We start from the raw sequence: 18431 nt of genomic DNA, 5'->3' as shown, positions 1-18431 counted from the left end.
ATAAATTTTTGATGTACATATTCACAATGTAAAATAAAAAATCACTTATTCATCGGGACAAATTGTAATTTCTAGTTATTTATAACAAAAATTGTGCTTAAAAGAAAAACCTGTTGAGAATTTAAGAGAGGCCTTTATCCAAAAGGTTTTTAACCATAAAATACTATGTTGTGTCGGTAAGCCAACTAACATTATATTAAAAATGTATATTTTTTATATTAAGAGTTTACTGAAACATATAATAAATATATATTATGGCACTATTACACCTTTTATATAGTTAAATAAAATGAAAACCGATTGCAAACAAACAAATTATTGTATGAAATCCAATAATTAAAAAAAACATATAATAATAAAAAAATAAATTGTATTAACATGTAAGTATTTCGGGTCAACACAGGCCATGCCTAAAGAGCCGTAATACATATATGTAGTAAAAAAAATATCTATGAAACAAATATGTATCTATCAAATAAATAAAATAAATAAATAAAAAAATCTCCATCTTAGAACTAAGTGAATTTTTCTGGTAAATAACAAATATCTTGATTTGTTGCAGAGTTTCTACACGCACGTGTTCAACGGTTGTTACGCAGTTCTTCTTTTCATTGTGGTCATCTTCTTCCTCATATATGGAGTGGAAGTATTCTTCAAGGTTTGCATACTGATTTACTAGCTATATAGTAGTGCGTTCAAAGGTCATTTAGGGGATGTAAACTATGCAAATCCCATTCAAACGTAACCTGTCACAAGTCATTTGCAAATTTACAAGTAAAAAAATCTACTATATTTGAATATTTATTTTGAAGGAAGGATGATGCACGGCTATGGTTTCATGGTTTGATTGTAACCAGGGCAGATTGTATTCCATATAGGCAGAAAAGCAGTGCCTACCCTAACTTACCCGCATGAAATATAAAAATGCAACCAGTACCTACCCTACCTTACTAAGTAATTCCTAGCTAACCTTACTACCTACCTCTTCTGCCTACCCTAATTAATTCTCTGTCACGCCACTGATTGTAACTTCTTGAAGGTTTTTTGAATAAATTATTCATCAGCTTGGAGAGTGCAGAAATTGCTGAAAAATGATGCTTTATAACCTAGGAATGGAAAATGTCCTCTCCGTAGAAGTGATTATGAAGAATATTGTAAAGAAATGAGAAAGATTGCAGTTTTATGAGCGTCTTAAAATATTGTGGGACTGTAATTTTCCTGAATTTCCTAACCCGAAGACCTAGTGTGTGACTTGGTTTGTCCGGTGTCTAGGTGCGCGGCGGGTTCCTGAGTGAGACGACGGTCACGACCATCGTGACGCGGCGGGTGGCGGGCGCGGAGGGCGAGGGCGGAGGGCAGCGGCCGCTGCTGGACGCGGGCGCGGGCTGCTCCGGCGACCTGCGGCCCGGCGAGGGCGCCGAGGCGGACAGCACGCTCGTCACCAAGCAGGTCAGTCCGCCACACAGAGAATGATAATGATGAATGAAGTGAGCCGTCAAGGTGGTATTTTTTATAAACAAAAATGGCACTTTGATATATCCACAATGATCACTTTTATTTTGTATTTCTAGCGTTTTTGACAATTTTCCCCACTAAGCACCGGTTCAATTATTTATTTATTTAATATTATTTTAAGGTGTTCAAATCACTGTTGTTTATCCAAATAAGAAATACTGGGTTTAATTAGCCCCACAAAGCATTACTTCAGCACATTTAAAAAAAAAATCAGTAATAGCAACAAATTGTTTGGAATCATCATAGAATATTGATTGTTACACATTGTATAACAAGTGATCACTTAAATCAGCCAATGATAAGTTCATGAGCCCTGTTTGAGATTTCTATATTCCCCTTCTTAAAATATGCATAAAACATTTTTTTGTTGATCATTCAGTTTGGTATTATGTTTCTGAGTATAGGGACTGAGATGACTGGTCACTGTATTTGATTGAACCAGTAGTTAAATTTTTTGACAATTGTTTCCTCAGGGAGTGCGCGTGTACGGGACGTCCGCGAGCGTGAACACGTCGCAGCTACACCAGTCGCGTGTGGGGCTCGTGAGCCAGGCCTTCATGCTCATCACCATCGTGGGCTTCCTCTTCTCCGAGACCCTCAGCGAGTTCTGGAAGACCAAGTAACCACCTCTTTCTCCACATACATCGTTTCACATTATCTAATATCTAATCAAACCAAACAAATCAATTTAGTTTATTATTTGATTAAAACCAATATTTTTAGCTTTTCCACTTTTTTATTTGACCAGCGACCGGGTTTCGTCGTTACCGACATCATCAGACTGGTGATGTCGATGATGTCGGTAACGACGAAACGTCGGTAACGGTAACGACGAAATGTCGGTAACGACCACCAGTCTGATGATGTCGGTAACGACGAAACCCGGTCGCTGGTCAAATAAAAAAGTGGAAAAGCTAAAAATATTGGTTTTAATCAAATAATAAATTAAAAATGCAATTCCATCACGAAGTGTCAGTGGATAATATAAATCTATTAAATCAATTTAGGCTTTAAAAACTCCTAGGCCCAATATAGAAATTCTAAGCTTCCGATCACACTTTTACTCGCAAAGTAATGTTTTAGAGACCATGTATTGAAATTTGGTAAATTACATAACTGACAATATCTATAAATTTAATCTTGGAAACCATCTCCTTGAAAATTTAGAGACTCCCCAGTTTTTGTACCGATAGGGACTAGTACATAGATAGTTCCATTAGATAATGCAGACGCTAAGACAGCACCGACTAATGCAGCGGAAGTGCACAGAGCCCTGAAAAGCTACATTCACTGAAAGATCCACTCATTACGTCGTTTAACCTATTTTAGGTACACCTTAATATGGATCCCTTTGGAAAATATCAACGAGACAATATTGATATATCTTATTCACTGGTTAGAACGTTCTAAAAAGTCAAAACCGATAATGTGGCATTTAAAAAAAAAACAATATTGGTTTCACGTAAATAGAGAGTAAATGTTCTTTAAATAATTTTCAAGACATCTTTTCCATCCTTAACTTTCGGTGTAGTGATTGGGATTTGTTCATGCCCTCGATTACTTTGGGTTTTCAGGGTCCCGGTGAACTCTCGCAACTGGCACGATGTGGTGTTCCGCATCGCGGAGATAGGCGTCGCGCTATGGTTCCCGTGCGTGCTGTGGAACTGCATGGCCCCCGAGCAGCTGTGGATCCTGAACCCGCGGCGGCTGCTGGCGGCGCGGCGCGTGGAGGAGCCGCGCGGGCGAGCGCCGGCGGCGGGGGAGGGCGGAGAGGGCGGAGAGGGGGGCGCGGAGGGGACGGGGGCGCCCGCGCAGGACTGCTGGATCTGCTACGACGCGGAGCGCCCGGAGCCGCTCATCCAGCCGTGCCGGTGCACGGGCGACGTGAGCAGCGTGCACCACCACTGCCTGCGCCGCTGGCTCATGGAGGTACAACTTCTTCGATCAATTTTTAATTTTAGTTTTACTTAGTATTACCACTTTTTCTTAAAATCTTTTGTGGCACGTGTTTTGATGCATTCAGCATCATTTTCAAACACCGTATGTGTAGCAAAAATTGTTGATCAAAGAGTTGAAGAGGGGACGTTGAAGGTTGAAGAGGGGGTAGGGCGTTAGGACGATAACTCGCTGTATTCTTTAGATAACAGAAAAGTTTTTCAACCTTATGAGACATAAGTTGTCTCCATTCTTACATTCTTCCTGATTTCATTCATGGCTGCATCTGATGACTGGAAAGGTTGAAAAGGTCCAAATGGACTTATTGTTTAAATAGAATGTCTCAAATTTAAAAAAATCTCTAGTGTTTTAAAAAAACTATTTTGTGAAAATATCTGATCACAAAGTGAATGAATAATATAAGCAATGAATGAATAAATGTATTGTTTCTGTTGCAGAGCCCTTCCAGTGTGGAGGAACTACGCTGCAAGGTGTGCAATTCTCCGTACGAGGTGGAGCAGACCACCAAGTGAGTGACCGTCATACACGCGGATGTACGGCCCCATATATCAGGCAGGACGATCCTAATGTGTAATGTTGTGTTTGTGTGCGCAGGGTCCGCTGGGAGAAGGCGTTCACGCCGCAGCAGTGGCTGCACACGGGCGCGCTGGTCACGTGCATGGCCGTGGCCGTGGCGGCGGCGTGGGTGGCCATCCAGCTCTTCCAGTCGCCCATCGTGCGCGTGCTGAGCGCCGGCCTCGCTCTGCTCGTCATCTATGTATGCGTCAAGTGAGTGGACATTTCTTCTAACCGACCCCTATCTGCACCCTGTGTTGGTCGGGCATGACTAGAGCAGTTGACATCTTCCCAATAGGACCTCCGATGTCAAAAAATGCTTAAAATTCACAATATTTGTGTCACAATTTTAGTCTACAAATGCTGAATTCTAGAAATTGGACTAGAAAACAAAAATAATAAAATTGAGAATGATATATTACGGGCATTTCATGTTATGTGAAATAATTTTGAGAGAATCTTACGTATTTTCCCAATTAACTGACTTCCATAGGTCAGTGATAACGTAATAAAAACAAACGGATTACAAACATATATGTCGCCTATGAAGTTTATTCTGGAAAAAAAAAACTTTGCTTATTGTCACTTGCAACACATATTCATACAACTTTTATAAATTCGAGCAATGTGATTTCAAATCATAGGTAGAGTAGAATAGTGAATGAAACACACTGTATAAAGTGATCACTGAAACCAGCTTATGTTAGATTGTAAGCCCAGTTAATATCCAGACTTTTATCTCGGTAGATTTCTTCCTTCATCTATGTTAAGATATCATTAAAAATCATTGTATGTATTTGAATTGTTTGCACCGTTTTGTTTACATGTTTGTTTATTTCTTCTACTTATTTTAGAAAGGTTTTTCCGTATTCAAATGAAGGCTTAATATCTTACTATGTTCAAGAACATATTAACTGCTTTCCCAGCAGTGCAGTGTTATCTTAATGATGGACGGATTGTTTTGCAGATTCCTGGGAATGAACACCGTGACGGCGTACCAGCGTGCCAAGGTGTCGGCCATCAACATCGTGGGGGGCGTGAGCCCCGCCGCCTCCTCCTCCGCGCCCCTCTCCACCATCAGCCAGTCCGTCACGGTGGACATCGGCGCCAAGACTTGAGCAACTCCACCTTCGCTAAACCGGCCTATTCACCAGTTTGTGGAGATGAAATTCACCGTGTTGGTACATCAAGAAAATATGAAAATAAGACAGTAAAAGCTTATCAGTTCGTACATACGCTATATTCAACATTTTCTGCAAAATTTCAATCGCATTATGATTTTTTTACTACAAACCTTTCGATAATTTCAAGAGTTTGGATAATCAAAAATTCTTAAACGTATTTCGGCTGAAATTCAAAATTAAAAAACAAGAGAAGAGAAAAAATATCCTTAATTAATCAAAATAATTCAAATTTAGATTTTAAAAAAAAATCTATTTTTGATTTCAAATTGTCAACCTCGCATCAGCCGATATATAGGAGTAATGTGTTTCACCCTGAGCTTCTTCACTAATGGCATCTGTATCTCATCAATCATATTCCACTCCTGTATCCAAGAAACTGGAAGGCAGGGCTAATAACATTACGTTTGTGTAATTGATGATCAAGTTAACGCCGCATACCCCCGATGCAGTATCCTATGCACCATCCGTGTGCGAATAGGGGTTAAAGAAGGATATCTTGTTATTTGCAGTTGGGGTTATTTAGTTTACAGTGCAAAGGGACACTTATTAGATTGGAGTTGTTAGGTTGTGTATTGTGTAGGTAATTCCAAAATATTTGGCTCAAAATGTGTAGAAATTTGTGTAATAGTGTTTCTAGAATTGAACTATAGAAATGTATTGAGAATGGCTGAAATTGAAATTATTATGGTGTAAAAATTAAAATACAGTACGCACTCGATCATTGCCAAATTTTAACATAATTAATATTCCAGAGAATATAGACAGAATGTTTAGCATGCGTATTTTTGCGTTATATTTGCGCCAATTATTTTTGTCAAGCATATCTTTAAATTAAAAAAGACAAAATATATAAACTTTAAATTATTTTATTGTTATAAAAAGACCGTTCCCGTCCGGGCTAACGTCAGATGCCATTTGTGGATACAGTTGGATCTGAAAAAATAACATTGTTAGCAAACTGCAAAAATTGACCAAGTATGAAAGATATTTAAATGAGTTGCCATGATGACCCAATACATACTTGATTCTTTCTGTATCACAGTTTTGAGTTCAGACAAAAGTTTTCAATATTATTTCGAGAAATAAAAATACTTTGTGTTCTGATCCACTCACATTTTTATTAACCAACTAGTTTCGGCAACAACCTGTTGCCCTCTTCAGGGTATTTTTATTTCTGGAAATAATATATCAATATGATCCACAAAGTTAATGCTTTCAATATTCAAAACAAAAGTGTTAAACTTTGCTAGAATGTTTAAGCTATACTATAATTGAATTTGAGAAACAATCTCACTGGACTTGCAGAGTTTTAAGCTGATTGAAGTTGAAATTTTGAGACTATACTATAAAGTTATTCATATTTGTTTTACAGTTTTAGTGTAAATGATCACACATATTTCTGTTTGTAAAAGTTTAGTATTATTCTGTAATAATTAACAAAGGAAGGTACAAAAGTTTCCCATTAATGAAGTATTTTCACCCGTTCTCAAATCTTTAAACCGTTTTGTATGTGAATTTTTGCCTGGACTGGGACAATAATGTTTTTTTTTTTTTTTTTATTATAAATAATGTTATGAAGGCTTTTTTTATGTAATAAAAATTTTATTTCTAGAAAATATTGTTTTAGGAACATCTTTTGTATTGTTTTTTTTTTCTTTCTTTTTATCAGAGTTATATATTTGTCAACATATTTGGTGAGGCAAACCAATGTAAACTCCGTAAAATAGGTAAATGTATATTATTACATTTCCTAGCAAATAGTGTCACAGAAAAATATTACAGAAGTCTCAAAAGGTGAATTTGTAAATTTTATTAAAAAATATAATTTTGAATTTTTGTTTTTTAGTATTTTAGGAGAACTCTTTATTTCTACCGTTGACCCCCTGTATTTTTTATGTCATTTTAAAATAAACTCATTTAAATGCTCGAAATCTTTGAAAGTTTTGTTTTAGAAATTCAGTTGTAATATTGCTCCAACATTCTGGTTTGGGTTTTTAAACTCTATTCTGAACTAAAAATCACGATTCAGAATTTAAAAGACTTTTATTTCTGTCAACTCAATTTTTCCCTTTGTTAGTTTTTGCAATTTTCGCATGATATATGTATTTTTCCGTTTATGTATGGGGGAATGTTATATTCAATTGCTACAGTTTTTTTTAGTCAGCAAGTTGGTATCAAATTGAGAAAATATTTTTTTTATAACCCCTCTCCATCTATGTATATATATTTATGCCACCCTTACCTACCGAAAGGATGAGCGATGTTAATATTTGAGAAAAATATCTTTAGCGTTTTCCAGATATTTAAAAAAAAGTTTTAGCAATTATTAGTATCTGAAAAGATTTTTTTTAATGACACTCCTAATTAACTCCTATTCAATAATTAACTTCATCGGTTTGTTTTGATATTATTTACTCATAACTTTGTAACAAAAAAGAATCATAAGTTTTTTTTTTCACTAAAAAAATTGCAAAACGATTATTGGAAAAACATTTCAGGGAATTGTTTCATAGAATATTCTTCCATTACTAGCAGGATAAATCAGATTTCAAATATCCTAGTATCCCTTCGGAAATCATTAAATATACAAAGTTCTAAAATGATTATTGTAAAAATCTTTTACCGGTATGAAATCTGTTTATTTATTATTTTTTTTACAAAATTACTGATAAAAGAGGTATTATTAATATTTGTAATTAAAAGTGTGAAAATAAATGTTAGTGAAAACGCACATTAATTCCTCAACTATTGGCGCAAGTGTTGGTACATCCCGATGTTAGTAAGGTAATATAATATTTTTTGTCAGTAATGGAAAGATATTAACTGAATACATTCTCATATCAATAAGAGAGTATAGAACCTTCTGTACAGTGATAACTCTTATATTTACTAACACATCTGTATGTGTTTATTGTATATTTTAGTGTTGCTAGAGGGTAGAAAGTGCTGTGGGACGGCCGCAAGAAATACAAACTCAAAAATATTATTTAAAACTTAAATAATATTTTTGAATATAATATAACATATTTTGACTGTGCAAAGTAAAAGTATTTTTTAACTAAACCAAAAATAATATTTATTTTTGAAAAAACCTTTCTGTATGTTAGATATTGATATTTTATAATGATTAACATATTCTTAAAACACTAGAAGTCAAGTTGTGAGCGCAGGGTGTGTGGCAGAGTGTCTACCCCCTCAGACCCCCCCCCACTGAGACAACTTCATTATTATTTTCAAACACAACGTAATAATATATATCTGTTCATTTTTATAAGGTGACTATAAAAAAAGGTTTTAAATGATCTAGTAGTTTTTTTTCAAATTATGTATTACAGACGGAAAAAATCTTTTGATTATTTTTAATATCTTATAAAAAGCCAAATTATCTATATATTTATGTAGATGAATTAAATAATAGGCATTCCATCACAATTTTTTTTGTCCTACAATATTTGGTTTTTGCAAAAGTAAGTAAAACGTAATTAAATTACATAATATATACATATATACTTCTTTTAAAATGTAAATATTTATGAAGCTGACTTCATCATACGCTGATTAAAGTTTTCTAGGTTATTAGCCCTTAATCTCAAACTGCGTTCCGCAGTTTGTCCTATTACCCCAGAAAAATACTTTTAGAATCTGAAATTGTGGAAAAATCTAAGAAGTTATATTTTATCTTTAAATTGATTGTAATTATAAATAATATCTTATGTAAAAACTGTGAACAAGAGATCTAATTTTAATATGAGATGTAATTTTGGTATAAATCGTGTAAATTAGTTTTCTTTATAAACATATGTATTCCCAAAGTAGATTATATCCGTTAGCTGCGGATGTAGCTTGTATAATTAAATAGGCGTGTTTTAATACAAATTAAGTATTATAAGTTAAAAAATGGGTTTGAATTTGTCTCTGGAACCGTCAGAATTACGCAAATTAAATAATAGTTCTACGAAGGAAAGAAACAATTTCCTTTCTTCTTCAATGCCAAAAATAATCTATTAGAATAAAATATACATAGAATTTAGAATAGAACTCAGTTTCTAAAACACAACATGTAAATGTGTAGAATATATTTTTATTTTTAAAGATAACTTATATTATTATTATTTCACTGTTAATATATTATATGATTCTTTTATTAACAATATTTTTGTTTTAAGTGTTGCAGAATTATTTGTTTCTTTCCCTATCTTCAAAAGATAGATTTTATTGGTTAACAATCGGTTTACAAACGCTATTCCATTTTGGCTGTGGATCAACTCTCAGTCACCAGTCTATTGTCAATATTTGTCTCTTAGTCATCATTGTAGATGATTTTGAATATGTAGTGGTTGGAATAATTCTCTTCTCATTGCAGTTAAAATTTGTACTTGTTTACATTACTTAATTTTCCCACTATTGAAGGCGTTATGATCCTTGTTAAAGTAATTTTCCCAATTAATATTCAAATTATATATAAAATATTGTTGTTCCTGGAACACATTAAATTGAATATTATTATTTTTGATTTCAAATTGACAAAAACTTTTTTCTACACTCTTTTAGGTAACATAAATGTGGGTAAATATTTCGCATAGTTTTTTTTGTCCCGTGCATTTACAATTATTTCCCTTTTTTATTGAAAAACTAAACGAAAAAAATGTAGAAATTTATAAACTTAGCAAGCATGTATGTGATTTTAAAACATGATTACGCTGAGATGTAATAATTTGGTTGATTAAGAATTTAACATGTCACAAAAATATTGTTTGCAATGTGGATTTTACTTCTCTATAATGTTTCTCATTTTTTATTTGAAACTAACATTCACTACTGCCGTGAATAAATACCATAATTTGAATTCCGACCACTCATTAAATATAAATAATTTTGTAAAAGCGGGTGGACCCGAGTAATATTAAAATATTTGTGAATTTTTGAGCGATAGATGTACCTTTACGATAACTTAAATATGTTTAGATATTTGAATATGTAATAAGGAATATGAAAGGAAAGCAAAAGGTTTTGTCCCATTTCAAGTTATGATATCGCCGGACGACCATAATATAATATGGATAAATAAGATCTCTAACAGAACATGTAGGGAAGTAGGGAAGTAGGGAAGCATTTATGCACAGACAAGAAAGTCTAATTTGTTAAAATAAAATACTTATTTTACTTTGTTATTGGTTCGTTTCAAAATGCAGTAACAAATATATTTGTCTTTACAAAATTACATCAATAATAACTATGATGAAAAACTCGCTTGTTTTTTATTTATACATTTCACCAAAAATATAGTATTTATTTCAAATATATGGAGTCTCTACAGCAGTCTTTCTCAAAGTAGGCGATAATGCCCCCTTGTGGGCGCTGGTGGCCTAATGGGGGCGGTAAGGGGCCCAGAAAAAAGTAATTTAGAATTCAAGTAATGAATGTCATTGTGGTTTTTAAGATGTGGCAAAGTAAAAAAGAATTAGAGGGTGCTGAAAAATTATTGATTTTCAATGTGGGCGATAGACGAAATAAGTTTGAAAGCCACTGCTCTACAGTTTAACACACTGCTATTATAATATGTTCAGTAATCTGACAATCCAGTAACAGTAAATATGGAATGCAATAATATTGAAAATGTAGTTTTTGTGAACTGATCCTGTCAAATAATGTGGTTGGAATTATGGATAATACGTTATTTTAATTTTATTTATTATCGAATAAATTACAAAAAGAAAATCTGAATACAATTGGTACTATCCTTATTGAATCTGTAAAGAAGTAAAGAGATATAAAAGATGAACTTTCTAAATTTCAAATGGTAGGGATACATATAAAATCTGTATCAAGCGTGTCATTACAAGTTAAAAAAAAAAATTCCCATCACAGACCTTGCTATATGTGCAATGCGAAAACAAAAAGGAAAATATTAAATAATATTAATGAAGTTATGTGGGAGAGATGATGCAATATGTTTCCAATTTACTGTAATAGAACTTCGTAAATGAAAAATGTTAATTGATTTATTAATTTTTATAAGTACACAGAGAAACTGGAGAGTGTTAAGTCTGATATTCCTCCTGAATGAAAATACCCTATTACCCTAAAACAGTAGTCACCAACATACGATCTGCAGACCAGGTCTGGCCCAGCAAACATTTTTATATGGCCCTCTAAAAAATATAATTTTTACTTAAAATAATTAAATAACTGGAAGATATATATTATGACATTTGACCGAGGAAAACCTGGCACGATAAGGTATGTCGAAGATTTGAAAGCGGCCGAGTCAGGAGCCAGAACAATCGGCGGGTGTGTATGAGGAGATGCATGAATGTAGAAGAGGCGAATAATGTTTGTAAAGACAGAGTGATGTAGCGTTCTATTCTCCTTGCCTGCCCCTGTGGGGAAGCGGCGTGATGGTTAGTTAATTAGTTTATTATTATAAAAATTGTGCATGTGTAAGTAAGAACTTTAATAGGTTGTATATTAAATATGGAATGTGGGGAAATTAATATTACCATATGACAACATTCCGTAAACAAATTCTTTCGCTTGCAACACGGCGAGCGTTTGTCAAAATTTGCAACGTGAGTGGCAATATTGTATTAATTTTATGTTTCGAGTGCCCAAATAAATAATTCTAATTATCAAAGGTAAAAACATTCAATTACAACTTTTTATTAAAGATATTTTTGGTGGATAATTGTTTGTAAATTTGAGTCTTTCAAATGTACGATCGGCGCTGACAGATTAATTTGTTTCGGTGTTATTTCAGTGTTTAATTGAATATATTTTATGTTCATGCGGTTCTTAAAGTTTTGATTGTATATCAGAGCATTAAATTCAACTCTGTACATAGTATTATTTTTATTTAACGCTCGTTTTGGTGAAAATATTATTTTTGAGGTTATCGTGTCGACGCTTCAAAATTATGACGAAATAAGGGTTTTATTTTATGCATGTTTATTTTTAAGTATGCCAACAAACAACCCGATTTATTTAAAAAGTAGGCAAGTTTATTTTTTTCCAAATTGATTTAAGTAAAAGGTAGGTATTTTAAACTGGCACCTTTAGAATATCAATAAATATCAGGCAGATGACATTATAAAAATAGGATATTTAGGCATTTCACAAAATAATGTATAAAATAGGGTACTCATGATAACACAAAATAGGGCAAAATTTACCCAATATAATAAACTCAAGAACTCGTAAAGTACTGTATTTTCCTGTAAACGGATATTCCAAAAATGACACCCTTAGTGGCACTTATAGAAACCATTTATCACTTAAGAGTTAAATAACTTTTTCTATGATTTGTAAAAATCGACTTACCAATAAAAAACAACATTCTCAATTTGTTGTACATGGATACATAGAATGTGTTACGAGATGCCTTTATGTGCGTGCGCTAAGCGTGCTTATAGAGCCGCAATATGGACCCTCACCAAGCAACCCGATCTGAAAGTAGAAGTGGTGCAGAGATTTATATAAAAAATATTTGTCGTAAAGAAGTGTTTGAGGAAGGTCCAGAACTGCTACATTACACCCTCCGCAGATGGAGATTCACTACTTTTTATAGTTATTACAGCAGATGAAGATCGCGGATCGTCTTTCTACTCTTTTCCGAAGAGAAGGTCTCCAGTTCTTCGACCACATTGCTCGTAGACCAGACAACCCGGAGAGGCTTGTCACAAGCGGAGACCTAGAAGGTCAGAGAGCTATAGGTAGATCTCTGACCCGATGGACCGACCAGGTGATAGAGATCACAGGCCTCTCCGTTGCGGGAGCTCTGAAGGCCGCACAATGCAGGGACCAATGGCGGAGTGTTGTCCGAGGTTCCAGAGGAAGCCAGCCGGGGGGTGACGATCCTCAGCAATGAGAGAAACGACCGAAGAAGAAGAAGAAGAAATAGTTATTGAGTTTATGTTGATTGTGATGAAGCTCCTAGAATAAGCAGTATATTTTCCCTGTGATATGTGAATGATTATTGTAATGAAATGTAATGTTGTGTTGTTCCAGATGCCGCTCAGTTGCAGGTATTACAAGGAGAAGTACCCCGAGGTGGAGGATGTGGTGATGATCAACGTGCGCTCCATTGCGGAGATGGGCGCCTACGTACACCTCCTCGAGTACAACAACATCGAAGGCATGATCCTTCTCTCTGAGCTCTCTCGTCGGCGCATCCGCTCCATCAACAAGCTCATTCGCGTCGGCAAGACGGAGCCCGTTGTGGTTATCAGGGTCGACAAGGAGAAAGGTGAAATATCCCTCCTTATTCCCTTTCTTAACTTGCTAATTTATGCAAGGATTATTTTGATATTCTTCTGGCCCTTATTGTTAGTTATATCAAGGCAAAATGATAAGTCCCTTATTTCAGGCCGAGGGTGTACACATTGTTTACGAGAACTGGGTAATAAGTCTTTTGAAAATTATCGCTGGTGCATATAAGAATTTTTTTATACAGATTAGTATTAGCTGTGGGTAACTTATGAAATTAGCTTTTTCTGTGTATAAGTAATTATAATAATGCACCATCTATCGGTAGATGGGGTACTAAGTAAGTATAAATGTTAGACCGTATCAATTTCATTTTAATCTACATTTGACCTGATGGTGGAATGATTATTCTGAAACTGGCAGTCACGAAGAAGTGTTTTTTTGAAGTGGTATTACACAAAGTGCACGATGAATGGTAAGGAGAGTGTTATATGTATTACCATACCACAAAGTTAACAATGCTTTTAATATAAAAAATATACTAAGTAAGAACCTGGCAATTCGTGGAATCAGGATGGATTGTATGGATAATGCCTTCAACCGGTTTGTTAAATATTACAGTTAAAAATATTGTTTGTATTTTGTGCGCTAACTTCTGCATTACAAAGACAGACATGAGACCGTTTTTAGTATAATACAGAAGAGGTCCCGGAAATGAACCCTGGGATATCCCGACGATGAGTGAGTGTTATTCTCTCGTTGAACTGTTTGTCCATCGGCAGGTTACATAGATCTGTCCAAGCGGCGTGTGTCGGCGGAGGATGTGGAGAAGTGCAACGAGCGCTACGCCAAGGCCAAGGCCGTGAACTCCATCCTGCGCCACGTGGCCGAGCTGCTGCACTACTCGAGCGACGAGCAGCTGGAGCAGCTGTACCAGCGCACCGCCTGGTACTTCGAGGACAAGTACAAGGCCAACAAGGCCTACGCCTACGACTTCTTCAAACAGGCCGTACTGTGAGTACCAGTACTATTATGCGTGTGGGGGCGTAAGTAGACTGTATGCTGAGGATAAATAGCAGTTCTACAACTGCCCTCATTAGAATTTTAGTTTTGACCACATGTTTACACATTTCGGATGGGTATTCTTTATGTCTGTGGACCGCTGGCGACAGGATTTGATAATTATGTGCATTTAGTGAAGACCTTAACAAAAAGATTGGTATATAATATTCATTTGAAAACATGGGATAATCCCTTCTTTTCTGCCTTTGAAACGAGGCCGGCGCAGAAGGTAAAAATACCCTTCTCGTCCTTAAGCATCAATCGAACGAACGGGTAGAAATACCTTTCCCGTCCGATGTATTTACGATGTATTTACAATGTACTGGTTATATAGAGAGTTTACATTTATCCAGTTTCTCGATAATAAGATTTGTTGAAGAAAACCAACTTTTGATAAAACACACAAAACACGATAGAATGAAGGGTTTTGTATAGTCTAAAGAGTGTTTTCATTCCCAGGGACCCGAGCATCTTGGCCGAGTGTGGACTGGACGAGGAGACCAAGGAGGTGCTGCTCAACAACATCAAGAGGAAGCTGACCTCGCAGGCCGTGAAGATCCGCGCCGACATGGAGTGCGCCTGCTACGAGTACGAGGGTATCGACGCCGTGAAGGCTGCGCTCACGGCCGGCCTTGCCCTGTCCACCGAGGACATTCCCATCAAGATCAACCTCATTGCGCCGCCGCTCTACGGTAATTGCCTTACTATTCTCCGTGACCTACACGGGGTGGGCTCGGACAAGTCAGCGTCGGTGCTGTGAACCACATTTGTTTATAAAATCTGCGTAATGTTTGTTGATTACCATTTGAACATAAGCTACAGGTGGATTACATAGCCTTACGCCGCTTTAATTATAATCGACAGATGTTTTCTGCACATGTAATGTGAATAATGTACAAATGTATTTTTAAATGTAAATGAGACTATCAAGAGACCAATTGTATGTACTTAACCTGGGAATATATGATTTAAATAAAATTATACTCAATTTTACAGAATTTATCTGCGATGGATGTGGTTTCTGATTCGGTAATTTTAAAATGTTTTAAATGGTACATTTCTTTCAGTAATGACTACATCAACCCCCGAGAAGGCGGATGGACTGAAGGCGCTGAACGACGCTATAGACAAAATTAGAGAAACCATCCTCGCCAAGAAAGGAGTGTTCAATGTCCAAATGGCCGTAAGTCAAAACCGCAAAATTATATTTGTTATATGTGTATCTATGATCCCAGAGTGGTAAGGTCCATTCATCTTGCCAATTGTTGGCAACCTTGCATAGTGTAATCATTTCAACTGAGCTTTAACCCGTATAAACTGAATCCTGATTATTATGTTAACCGAGTTCTGACCCCGCAGTGTAACCATGTTAACTGAGTATAACCGTGCTAACGGAGTATGATCAGCACGCTCAGCTAACGTACTGTAGGTCCCGGGCTCGATTCCCAGAAGGGATCAAATAAATATGATTACAAATATACTGATTTTTTCGCTCTAATATTTATTCAATATCACCCTGGATTGGTATCTGGCTGGTAAGCGGAGGGCTGATCACCTTTTTTTCATGTGTTAACGATCAAGATAATACTGCGTTTATGATGCAGTGCCCTATGCACCATCGGGTATGGATAAGGGTTTGAACCTATTATAACCATGTTATAGTAGTGTATTATTAAACCAGTATGAACATGTAGTGGAGAGCTGATCAGCTCTCCTTCATGTCTTAACGATCAAGATACCACTGGGTGTATGATGCAGTGCCCATCAGGTGCGGATGAGGGTTTGAAGAATCAGATGAAGATAACCAAGTTATGTCTGTGCGCAGCCCAAGGTGGTGACGGCGCTGGACGAGGCGGAGCTGGCGCGGCAGATGGAGCGCGCGGAGGCGGAGAACGCCGAGGTGGGCGGGGACTCGGACGAGCAGGAGGAGGACGAGGGCATGGGCGGCGCGGAGGTGGAGGGGGAGGGCGAGGGGGGCGAGGCCAACGGGGACGCCAGTGCCGGCGAGGACTGAGCGGGCGCCGCACCAGACTCTGCACACCGAGACTCCGCGCGGGCGCCACATGCTGCAACAGCATGCGACGTTACGCCGTCTGTATAACTCACTCTACGTCAAATATCTACGCTGCCAGAGTTCATTTATTAAAATATTCTTCCAAAATTTTCTCCTATTTCTAATGACAATTGTCAGGCATTTCCCAGAATGTCAAAGGATTCAAAATACAATCTCACACGCATAAAATAAAGGTTTTAGCTCTAATTACTTAAAAAAAAGGAAAAAATAAAAACAGGTTGCAGAAGTAACATATAAAATATAAAACGTTTTTAGAATATATACAACTCAAATCAAACATAATTTGAGTAATGTGAGTTTGACAACCAATTACTTGGTAGAATGGTGAATGTTATGGTACATAAAGTGATCACTTAGACCAGCTAATGATAGGTCGTAAGCCCTCTAATAATACAAACTTCCATATTCCATCCCAATTGTTCCATCATCTTGAGATATCGGTTTAAAAAATACTTGACAAACGACCCTTTTACGGGGTTAAAACCTGTACAAAAAATAAGACCGTTTGTCTGGTAATTGACAGTGGAGTTTACTAATTTTTAGTATGTTTTTTCTGTTTGTTTTTATACTCAAATATAAAAGTTTCTGAATGTTAAAATCATACAAAAAAAAGTATGATTTTAATTTTAATTATCTAGGTTTTCGTTTTATACCATGTGAACGACAACAAACAAGGAACAAAATTAATTTTATATAACACATTTGGTTTGTATAATAACATTAATTTTGTTTGTTATATAAACATTTGTTTGGGGCTAATATTCTAAGCGTTAACTTTGTGGTCCAACATTTTATCATATTTTAGTAATGCTAGTGTGTTAATAAAAGCATTTGGCAATTTTTTCTTTGCCATCCAAATATACATCAGCAACAATAGGGACTGCTTGGAGTCCTTCGCTCTAATCAAAATGAAAATATATATTTTAAAGCAAATATAGAAGTGTCTGCCTTCCAAGTAAGATGGAATATTTGCCTTGAAGTAAGTTACACATTGGACATTGTGTATGGAGTCCTGTGGTGCAGTTTAAATATAAATATGTTAAATTATTTAAGTAATAATTGTACACAGGTTCTTTTTATATTGAACTCAATTTATAATAAAATTATATCAAAATTTTCGTTGTTTTAATTTCTGTGTTAGCTTTAATTACTTTATTAGCTTTAACTACTTTGTGTATTTCCATTTCGTCAAATAGTGGATTTGTCAACCATCAAATACTCCCCTCACTTACAAATGCTGTGGTGTGACCATTCTTAGACTATTTAATAAAGGAAACATATTTCTGGATGGAGTGCCATGTCTAAGCTAGATAAAATTTGAAAAAACCGTGGTGTGAATAACACCACTAAGAAAAGCTTGTCAGGAGTTTGGTCCACTCTCTATTTTTCTCTATGCTGCTGAAACATGGAGCATAAAAACAACAGAAAGGAGAAAAATTGGCGCATTTGAAACGTGGCGTTGGAGGTGCATGCTCCAAACTCCATGGATAGCTAGATGCACTAACGAGTCCATTCATTAGGAGTTGCACTTGGATGGCTTGACTCTGGGCAATGTCTGCCCAGATTCTTCAGTTCTTTGGACACATTGCGTTTGGCAATGAGGATAGCTTGGAACGACTGTTGTGATTGGTAGCCTGGAGAGGAAGATCCCCACACGATGGACAATCAAGTTAAGGTGGTTGGAGCACTACGTGCAGCGCAGTCAAGGGGTAAAACTGGAGAAGAGTCATTGCTCCCACAAGGGTCACAACCCTCAGTTATGAGGAGTAAGACAGAGAAGAAGAAGAATTTATGGATTTTCCACATCCAGTTTGAAGTTGTAGATATAATAAAATCATATTGTTCGCAATAATTTTTGATGAGAAGAGGTTACCATACTGTTA

At 36.0% G+C, this 18431-nt stretch overlaps 2 protein-coding genes across 4 annotated transcripts in view; both read left to right on the top strand.

The window, feature by feature from the left end:
* LOC148309240 (uncharacterized) overlaps window positions 1–6270 on the top strand; it is a 44610-nt gene extending 38340 nt beyond the window's left edge. For both annotated transcript variants that reach the window (XM_088260452.1, XM_088260453.1), the window contains exons 5-11: window positions 563–658; window positions 1273–1449; window positions 1989–2134; window positions 3090–3444; window positions 3909–3979; window positions 4066–4239; window positions 4994–6270. In XM_088260452.1, the coding sequence (XP_088116578.1) occupies window positions 563–658; window positions 1273–1449; window positions 1989–2134; window positions 3090–3444; window positions 3909–3979; window positions 4066–4239; window positions 4994–5144 (1170 nt within the window). In that variant the 3' untranslated portion in view covers window positions 5145–6270. The remainder of the gene's footprint in view (window positions 1–562; window positions 659–1272; window positions 1450–1988; window positions 2135–3089; window positions 3445–3908; window positions 3980–4065; window positions 4240–4993) is intronic.
* Window positions 6271–11732: 5462 nt separating this feature from the next.
* eIF2alpha (eukaryotic translation initiation factor 2 subunit alpha) lies at window positions 11733–17664 on the top strand. Of its 2 annotated transcripts, none has more exons than XM_088260443.1 (6): window positions 11733–11779; window positions 13215–13452; window positions 14195–14426; window positions 14934–15166; window positions 15542–15657; window positions 16300–17664. In XM_088260443.1, exons 2-6 carry the CDS (start codon window positions 13215–13217, stop codon window positions 16486–16488), a joined length of 1008 nt encoding a protein of 335 aa, XP_088116569.1. In that variant the 5' UTR covers window positions 11733–11779; the 3' UTR covers window positions 16489–17664. The 2 variants fall into 2 exon arrangements, with proteins under 2 accessions (XP_088116569.1, XP_088116568.1); XM_088260442.1 differs by having other exon boundaries at window positions 11733–11845.
* The last annotated feature ends 767 nt before the right edge of the window (window positions 17665–18431 follow it).

This window comes from Brachycentrus maculatus, unplaced genomic scaffold, assembly GCF_059751285.1.
Source record: "Brachycentrus maculatus isolate JH-2025_06_01 unplaced genomic scaffold, ASM5975128v1 h1tg000136l, whole genome shotgun sequence".
Taxonomy (NCBI): domain Eukaryota; kingdom Metazoa; phylum Arthropoda; class Insecta; order Trichoptera; family Brachycentridae; genus Brachycentrus; species Brachycentrus maculatus.
This window is presented reverse-complemented; position numbering and strand designations above follow the sequence as displayed.